This window comes from Acanthisitta chloris, unplaced genomic scaffold (assembly GCF_000695815.1).
Source record: "Acanthisitta chloris isolate BGI_N310 unplaced genomic scaffold, ASM69581v1 scaffold27973, whole genome shotgun sequence".
NCBI classification, from domain to species: domain Eukaryota; kingdom Metazoa; phylum Chordata; class Aves; order Passeriformes; family Acanthisittidae; genus Acanthisitta; species Acanthisitta chloris.
In genome coordinates this window covers 1-9,287 of record NW_008666972.1, presented here as the reverse complement: position 1 = coordinate 9,287, position 9,287 = coordinate 1, and the positions used below count along the sequence as shown (strand labels likewise).

The 9,287-nt window shown below is 58.2% G+C and overlaps 1 protein-coding gene across 1 annotated transcript in view; it reads right to left on the bottom strand.

Moving 5' to 3' along the window:
• LOC103799979 (G1/S-specific cyclin-D3-like) overlaps positions 1–7,489 on the bottom strand; it is a 7,594-nt gene extending 105 nt beyond the window's left edge. Inside the window, 4 exon segments of the mRNA XM_009072337.1 lie at positions 3–68; positions 2,742–2,884; positions 3,296–3,455; positions 7,267–7,489. Coding sequence (XP_009070585.1) covers positions 3–68; positions 2,742–2,884; positions 3,296–3,455; positions 7,267–7,437 — 540 coding nt within the window. The 5' untranslated portion in view covers positions 7,438–7,489.
• Between the last annotated feature and the right edge of the window lie 1,798 nt (positions 7,490–9,287).

Here is a 9,287-nt window from a genome sequence, read left to right as displayed (position 1 = left end):
TGCGACGCCTGCTTGAGGCTCTCGGCCAGGGCTGCCTCGATCTGCTCCTGACAGGCCTTCAGGCAGTCCTGGGGACAGGGAGAGAGACAGGAGGCTCAGAGTGCTCAGAGGTGGAGCCTCAGAACAGCTCTGACCCCCAGAGCACTCGAACACACAGGAGCTTTTCTCCACCAAGAGGCATCTCCAGCTTCTCCGTGCTGTGGGTCCCTCCCCAGGTGACACCCCACGCTCTGGCTGTCCTTTCCACGCCTCCCTGCTCAGCCACATTCTCCAGGAATAGCCACTGTGCCCATCAGAGCTTCCCAAGGCATCCAGGGGCAGGGTGTGAGCTCAGCATCACGGCAAGATGCAGCTCAAACCTTCCTCACAGGAAGTGCTGGGGACACACCAGCCCCACACACACAGGAGGCTGCAAGCAGCAGCATCACTGGCAATAAATGCAAACCTCACTCTGGTTTTTCCCCACACAAGCTGTAACCAAGAGGAAACTCCCACTGGGACACCAGAGCACCCCGAGGTGTCACCAGAGGCACAGCCCAGCCCAGGTCCCCAGGCAGAGCTGGGCTGTCCCCAGGGGATGCAGTTCACACCTCGCAGGGCTGGATATTGTCACACCCCAAATCTCTTACCAGGAATCCACCGCTGGTTCTTAGAAACTGACAGAGGATGTGGCGAGCGAAAATAGCAACACCCAACTCCCTTCCCACACTTCCCGTCTGCACAGCCCCCTGCCTGCACAGCCTCGGGCCAGCACACAGCTCTGGCCAAGTGCCATGGCCACCTGGCCCTGGGCTCTCCATCACCACAGCTAACCCATCCTCAGGCTGTCCACCACCACACCCAGTTCACCACACCCAGTCCATCCTCAGGCTGTCCATCACCACACCCAGTCCATCCTCAGGCTGTCCATCACCACACCCAGTCCATCCTCAGGCTGTCCATCACCACACCCAGTCCATCCTCAGGCTGTCCATCACCACACCCAGTCCATCCTCAGGCTGTCCATCACCACACCCAGTCCATCCTCAGGCTGTCCATCACCACACCCAGTCCATCCTCAGGCTGTCCATCACCACACCCAGTCCATCCTCAGGCTGTCCATCACCACACCCAGTCCATCCCCAAATTCTCCATCATCATAGCCAACCCATCCCCGGGATCCCCATCATCATGGTCAGCCAATCTCTGGGCTCTCCATCACCATGGCCATCCCATCCCCAAGTTCTCCATCATCATGGGCATCTCATCTGATCTCTGGCAGAGAAGCTAAAGCCAGTTTGGCCACACACAGCCAGGCTCCCACTGGTCCAGCCCAGTACCACTGTCCTCCATCCCTGCACTCCCAGCAGCAGCTGCAGGAAGTGATCACTCCTCCAGTGTGGAGCCAAAGGGCAAACTGAGTCTTAGCCTGGGGACACTGCAAGGCTCAGGGAGAAGCACCAGAGACACTGTAGGCCAAGGCCAGGTGCTCCCCCAGGAGCTGGGCCAGGATCCTCCAGGAGCTGCTGTGCTCCTGCCTGGGCTGTTTGTGCAGCTCCTCACACCTGGGCAGGCTGTGGGCACAGCAGGTGCCCTCTGTGGGCTGGGGAGGGAGGGGAAGGGGCAGAGGTGTGCTGGGCTCTGTCCCAGCTCCCCTCCCTCCCTCAGTGGAGCTCTCTCTGCTTCCCACCTGTTCCCACCCTGACCCGGAGCAGGTTACAGTCCCTGTGCCATCCCTGTGGCAGCTTGTGAGCAGCTGCCTGCACTGATTCCTGAAAAAAAACCAAATTCCATCCTCACAGACAGAGCAGGAGCCTCCTGCCTGTCCCTCCTGCCTGCACAAAGCCTTGGGCAGCCCCTCCCTGCCAGGGCACCAGCTCCTTGTCCAGGCCCTGCCAGGGGATTGTAACCGACCCCATGCCCAGCTGTGCTGCTGGGCAGGACAGAGGATCAAAGGGAGCCCCTGGCAGAGGGAAAGCTCCTGATCACTGCAGCAGGAGTGAGCTGGGGAGCCCAGCAGGGTTCCCTTTCCCCACTCTAGGGCAGTGGAGGGGCTGGCAGACACCCCTGACCACCTCAGTGCCCCCAAAGGCTGAAGGGCTCCATGTCCCTTGCCCCCTCCCTGCCCCAGCCTGGGCACCTGCAACCAGACACCAGTGCAGGAACAGATGCTGAGCCAGGTCTCTGCCCTGCCCCATCCCACCCAGTCAACCCGATCCTGCCAACACCTGCCCTGCAGGGAACAGACCCTTTGTGTGGCACTTCAAAGGCTCCTGAGCTCAGCCCATGGTGCCTGGGCAGGACTCACTGTGGCCTAGGCTCTCTCAACCACTGTGAACAGCCAAATCTCAGGGCTGGTCTGGGTTGGGAGAGACCTCTGGAGACCATCCAGTCCAACCCCCAACACAGGGACACATCCAGGTGGGTTTGGGATGTCTCCACAACGGCAGACCACACCTCCCTGTTCCAGTGCTCTGCCACCTCCATGGAAAGAAGCTGCTCCTCGAGGAAGGAGGAGCAGAAGAGGAAGATTCCCAGCAGCTGTTTCCTGTGCCCACTCACCACCTCAGTGCCCGTGATCCCAGCCAGGAGCTCTGTGACAGCTTCACTGCCACATCCAGGTGGGTTTGGGATGTCTCCACAACGGCAGACCACACCTCCCTGTTCCAGTGCTCTGCCACCTCCATGGAAAGAAGCTGCTCCTCGAGGAAGGAGGAGCAGAAGAGGAAGATTCCCAGCAGCTGTTTCCTGTGCCCACTCACCACCTCAGTGCCCGTGATCCCAGCCAGGAGCTCTGTGACAGCTTCACTGCCAAAGCTGTTCATGGAGATGGTGAGTCCATGGACTGCTGCTCCGATGCTGCCCGTGGCGATCATGGACGGGGGGTACATGGCAAAGGTGTAATCTGCAGCCACACAGGGACACAAGGGCAGAGAGGAGCCATTAGTGAGGACCTGTGTGGTGTCTGGGACCAAGATCTCCCTGGAAAACTCCAGAGGGGCTGAGTTTTGGGGGGAAGGAGCAGCAAACAGGCTGAGCACCAGAGCAGCTGCACCAAGCCACATCCCTGGGGCTGTTCCTCCAGAAATCCTGGGGTGAGGTTGCTCCAGAGACTGGGAAGGGCTCAGCTTCAGCCCTGGACACCTTCCCAAAGGGGCAGCAAGAGGCACATGGCTCTGCTCTCCTGGCATCATTCAGGCACCCACTCAGAGCCCCCAGGACCATTATCCCACCCCGAATGGCTCTGAGGGGAATGAAGGCAGCACTCAGCTCCCCAGAAGGCCCTGGGGAGCAGCCCAGGGCTCTCAGCACCCACCTGTGGCACAGAGGGTGATGAAGGTCTGTGCATGCTTCTTCACCAGCTCCAGCTTGTCCACAGGCAGTGGGAGGCGATGGAGGATGTAAGCCAGGAAATCGTTGGCTATCACTGACACCAGGTCCCACTTCAGCTTTTCCAGGACTAGAAGTTCCCAATCCTGTAGAGTCAGGCAGAGGAGGTTATGGACAGGAGCCCAAGGGAGGGACAGCACAGCAGCACAACCCCTGGGACAGGGAAGGAAAGAGGGACTGTCCCTGCTCTGTGACTGTGGCACAAATCCAGCCCTGAGCTGCCTGCAAAGCTGGGAATGAAGCTGAGAAGAGGAAGCAACAGATCTGGTTTTTCAGGGTGCAGTGCCCCCAGCCATAAACACTCCTCTCTTTGCACAGTGCTTCCACAGCCCAGAGGGAGCACCAGGGCAAGGAGCAGCACACCATTCCCACAGCCCTTCCCCACCCCCAGAGGAGAGGCTGATGTCCAGGCTCCAGGAGCAATCCAGCCCAGGGTAACCCTCCAGCAAAGGGAGCAGAGGGATCTGCAGAGCTCAGGAGCTGTGACCATGTGCCTGGGGGTGCTCAGCCAGGGGAGGAGATCCCAGGCTGGGAATGCAGAACCTTTCCTGCTCATCCCTCCCCTGCCCAGAGAGCCTCCAGCCCTGCTCAGCACAGCATCCCCAGCAGCTTCTCAGGGCAGGAGAAGCCACACTGACACCATCTCCCCCCAGATACAACCAACAGCTCCTGCTGCTTCCCAGCCACGTGCCAGGTGGCTGCCAACACCTCCACCTCACACTGTGCTGCCCCCTCCAAGCATCCTCAGGGATTTCTGTGCCGTCCCCACGAGGCTGTGCCAGTGCAGGCTGTGAGCTGGGCAGCAGATGGTGGGAAGGCTCAGTGCCCCCTGGACTTCAGCTGGAGCCCAGGCTGCTCCTGACACCTGCTGAGCCTCTCCTGGCTCTGCCAGCCCCTGGCATCATTCCTGGCACTAGTCCTGACACCAGCACAGTGCAGAGGAGCCCTGGACAAGCCCTTGGCAGAACTACCACCCAGCAGGGCCCAGGGGCAGCAGGTGGTACCACCATGGTGGTACCCACACACCATCCAAGGGGAGCCCCAGGCCTGGAGCCTCACACAGGGTCTGGGAGCTCTGCACTCTGTCCCTGCTCTGCCATCAGTGCCAAGGACTGGCTGGAGCAGCAGCTGAGTCCAGCTTGGAGGCCACACACATACTGGTCTCCCTGGGCTCGTGGCTTTGATGTCACCTCCGGGTGTGACTGTGCCACTGATGGAGCAGCCCCAGGAGAGGAGAGAGCTGTGCCTTCCCAGGATCAGTTCCCTTCCCATCCCAGCAGCAGTGTCACACCCTCTCTGCAGGTCCCAATTCCCACAGGATGACAATCTCCAGCCCCAGTTCCTCTCATCCTCTGGAACAGCAGCAAACCTGGTTTGGCAGCTCCAGGTACACCAGAAAGACCCTGAGCAGCTGAACACCCTCTTGAATAAAAGTCTTTAATAAAAAGAGGAAAAAAGCCAAACCAAGAGAACAAGGTGAGCTGGATAATGCCCTGACGGAAACTCAACTTCCTCCAAGTGGCCAAGTCCCTCATTGCATCATTTCCTTCTCCCTAAATAACTTCATCAAGATTTCATTCCTAGCGTGTCCTTTCTGAGCCCCTGAGGCTGTGCCAAGCATTCCCAGCAGAGCTCCTGGGAAAGGGCCACAGCTTCCTGCCAGGGCCAGGGGGACTCAGAGCAGGCAGAGATGGCCCCGAGCCATGGGAAGAGCTCAGGATGCACCATTGTCCCAACCTTGATGAAGAAGCTCCTCTTCCCCTTCCCTCCACACCCTCTTGCACTGTGCCATTGTGAAAGAGCAGCAACACCCCCAGTTAGCACAGAGGGGAAACAGCAGCTCAGTGTTGTAATCTGGGCAGTGGCTCCTCTCAGGTCCCAGAGCGAAGGAGAAACCCTCACGTGTCCTCAGATGTTCCCTCCACTCCCTCTTCACTTCGAGGACAATGGGAGGCTGGAGCAGGATGTGCTCCCAGCAGGGTTAAAACCTATGGAATGGAAATCCAGCCTTGTGGTGGGCAGGGAAGGATGAGCACCAGCTGATGAGCTGTGGAGCATCTCCTGCCTATGGATCTGCCAGTGCCCCAGCTCCTCTCCCAGGGCTGGGCTGGTTCTGAGGCCTCTGTGAGGACCAGAACAAACTCCTGCATGGCTCAGTGCTCACAGCCATCCCCTTGGGAAAGAAGGGGATCCCATTTGCCTGGGAAAACTACCTTTGGCTAGCCCAAAAAAAGAGAAAAGGACTTCTGACCCCCAAAATGAAGCTTTTCTCATCCACCTCAACTCCACATTGGCTCTGCAGATCCAAGAGACCCATGCCAGGCACCCACCTGTGCCTCCTCAGAGCAACCCAGGAGCCTGGTGGGAAAAGCACAGGGAAGGAGACCTCCAGGGCCAAGACCTGCAGGACCAGAGCTGAGGAACAGGCACCAGACAGCCCTTTCCTCCCCCATCCCCAGCCCAGCACTGCCAGGAGGAGGCAGAAGGCAAGATGAACACTGTGATGCTGCTTGGCCACAGCTTCATGCTGACAGAGCTCAGGGGGAGAAAGAAAAGAGACTCTGAGCAAGGAGGAATCGACAGTGGAGTGGGAGGGAAGGAAAATCTCCAGGGATGCTGTTTGTGCTCTGCCCATTCCCCACCTGCACCTCTCCAGCCACTCTCCTCTGCTGCAGACTCAGCTCAGGATCCAGCAGGAACAGCAGATCCTCACCAAGGAATCACCAGACAAAGCAGAATGGAATAAACTGGATCCATGGGACCATCAAAACCAATTCCTTGCAGCCCAAGGACTGTGCCACAGCAGTCACTGGAACTGCCTGACATCTCCTGGTCTCAGGGATGAGACTCAGCTCCCAGAGAAGCAACAAGTACTCGTGTTTGCTCTGTGCACTGCCATCCCTCCCCTTGACTCGTGGCAATGATCACTCCTGAGTGCTAATTAAGGCAATCACCACCCACGAATGGCTTCAGGGAGAGCTCTGGAGCTGAGGGGATTTTCCCCAGCCTTTCACTTGGCAAACCCAGCTCATGCTAGAGCTCCTCAGTTACCAGAAGTGCCTTCAGTTCACACCTGAAAGTACTGTGGGTTCACTCCCCACCTGGGGGAGAATCACACTCAGATCATCCCACCCACCCCAGCCCAAACCCAGAGACACCTAATGAGATGAGTAACCCCGAGACAATCTCAAGGCAAACAGCCCCCAGGGACGTTTGTCACTGGGCTGAGGTGACCAATTCCCCCCAGGGCTCTGAGCCACCAGCACAGAAGGCCCCAAGAAAAGGGGTTCTCCAGCTTCCTCCTGCACTGGCCAAGCTGAACGCAGGTTTGGATGCCTGAACTTTTATCAGACATGAAAACTTTGCCTCTCAAAGCCTCAAAACTGAACTTCTGCCTGAGTACACGACAGGAGAGGGGAAGGAGCCCTGGGTGTGGGGCAGGGCCTGGGCAGCAGCAAGGTCCTGCTCATTCCCAGCACTGCCAGATCCATCCCAGCTCAGAAAATCTCCCACTCATTTTGCTGTTCCCTCTCCACTTAGAGCTTCATTTTTCCTGCTGCTGTGGAAATGCATCTCCAACATTCCATCCCTTTGCAGCTGGGACAAGCCAGAGCCACACACAGCCCCTGGAGCCTTTGCTCTGCAGAGCTGACACTTGAGAGCCAGCCCAGGGTGACAGCTCAGTGCCACAGCCCAGGGAATTCCCTCTCTAACCTGGAGGGAACACAATTCTGCTTCCAACAGTGAGGATGGAAAGGTCTCCAGCAACAGGCATCACACCCAGAGGGGCAAGGAGAGGAGAAGGTGAGGGAGGTGAGGGAATGGGAGAAGGACAGGGATACAGGCAGGAGTGCTGCAAGCAGCAGGATGCAGGAGGAGGAGGTGGAAGGTGGTTACCAGGAGCTGCTGAGGAGTGATGGAGTTGTCTGTGTAGATGCAGAGTTTCTCCACAGTCAGGGGGACAGTCTCCCTCAGCTTGGATGCCAGGAGCATGCAGACAGCTCCCAGGAGCTGCAGGTGATTCTTCCTCACAGGCACCGAGGACAGGTAACGATCCACATAATTCATGGCCAGGGGGAAAACCTCCTCTTCACACTTCTGCTCCTCACACACCTGCCAGAACCCAAGTGCAGAGACACAGAAATGAAAGGAAGTTCTAATCAGCACAGGACTCCCCAGATCCTGCTGCACCACAGCTTCAAAGCTTCTGGTCACACTGGTGGTTCACACCCTCAGGGCTCCGCAGTGAGTTAGCCACAGGCTGATGATTTCCGTGGGATTACACCAGCAGTGAGTTTGCCCAAAGCCTCAAGGCTTCACCTTCCTGGGGAAAGCAGCAGAGCTGAGATGCAGCTCCAAAGAGTGCACAAAAAAAGACTGGAATTGGTTGATGTAGCCCCGTTTGTGCTGTGTCCTGCTGGGGGTGTCTCCAGCCAGCTGGAGAGCAAAGCTGCCACCTCCTGCCCTCTGGGGAGAGGAGCACTTCAGCATTTCTCCAGCTGGAGACCTACCAGAGCAGGATCCACTGCTGGCAATTCCACCTTGAATGCTCCAGAGGCACCACAAGAATCACTGGCAGTGCCCAAATCAATGCTGAGTCCCAAAGTCCTCCCCCAGTCACGAGCAAAGTCCAGGAGCTCCCAATTTCAGGGCTGTGCCCTTATCTCCCAACAGTATCACCACACTTGTCATATTTAACTTCCTTCTTTCAACACAACCATAAAAATATTGCGGTTTGTCCCCATCCTGCAGCAAACACCATCCTGCCCCACGCTGGCGACAGCAGCACGCTCGGGGTGACAGCTGCCAAGGCACAGCCACTTCCCACTGCCTCCAGGTCCCAGGGCAGCATTTAGCAAATGCCCTTCTCAGACAGGGAATTGCAGGAACAGAATGACAAGGGGGGAGGGGGTAAAAAGCCCTTAAAAAAGTAAATGTTCATTGTTTCTTTGGGTAGAAAGTTCCTGCAGCAGGGCCCAGGGTGGAGGGCAGTGGGATCCATCCCACCTTACCTGTCCTGCAGGATCTACTGTCCCTAGTGAGACTTTCCTCATGTGGAGCCCCCTGAACTCTGCCCTGCAGAGAGCCACATTTGTAATTTGTGGAAGTAAATAGTAGTGTTTATTATTTCCCCCTTTAACCAGGAACTTTTAGCCCCAAACCCATGTCCAGGGCCGGTGGGGCACAGCTCAGCTCTGCCCCAGGTTTGGGGTCTCTCACCACCCAGGGGGGCTGAGCACAGCCTGGGGGTCCAGGGGAGGTTCTGCTCCTCCTGCATGGAGCAAAGCTGAGCTCTGCCCCAGGTTTGGGGTCTCTCACCACCCAGGGGGGCTGAGCACAGCCTGGGGGTCCAGGGGAGGTTCTGCTCCTCCTGCATGGAGCAAAGCTGAGCTCTGCCCCAGGTTTGGGGTCTCTCACCACCCAGGGGGGCTGAGCACAGCCTGGGGGTCCAGGGGAGGTTCTGCTCCTCCTGCATGGAGCAAAGCTGAGCTCTGCCCCAGGTTTGGGGTCTCTCACCACCCAGGGGGGCTGAGCACAGCCTGGGGGTGGCTTAGCACAGCCTGGGGGTCCAGGGGAGGTTCTGCTCCTCCTGCATGGAGCAAAGCTCAGCTCTGCCCCAGGTTTGGGGTCTCTCACCACCCAGGGGGGCTGAGCACAGCCTGGGGGTCCAGGGGAGGTTCTACTCCTCCTGCATGGAGCAAGCAGATGTTTCAATCCAGCCAGAACTCATTTCAAACCGCTTTCCTCACCTGCAAATCGCCTTTCTCACCTGCCTCCAGACCTTCCACGTGTAACCTCTGCCCTCCCCACCGGCATCACCCCCGAGCTCCGGTGCACTGCGAGCGCTCAGAGCTCAGGGCTCGCAGTCCCCTGCAGCCCGGAGCCCCCAGCACAGGGCTCGGGACGCTCTGCGCTGC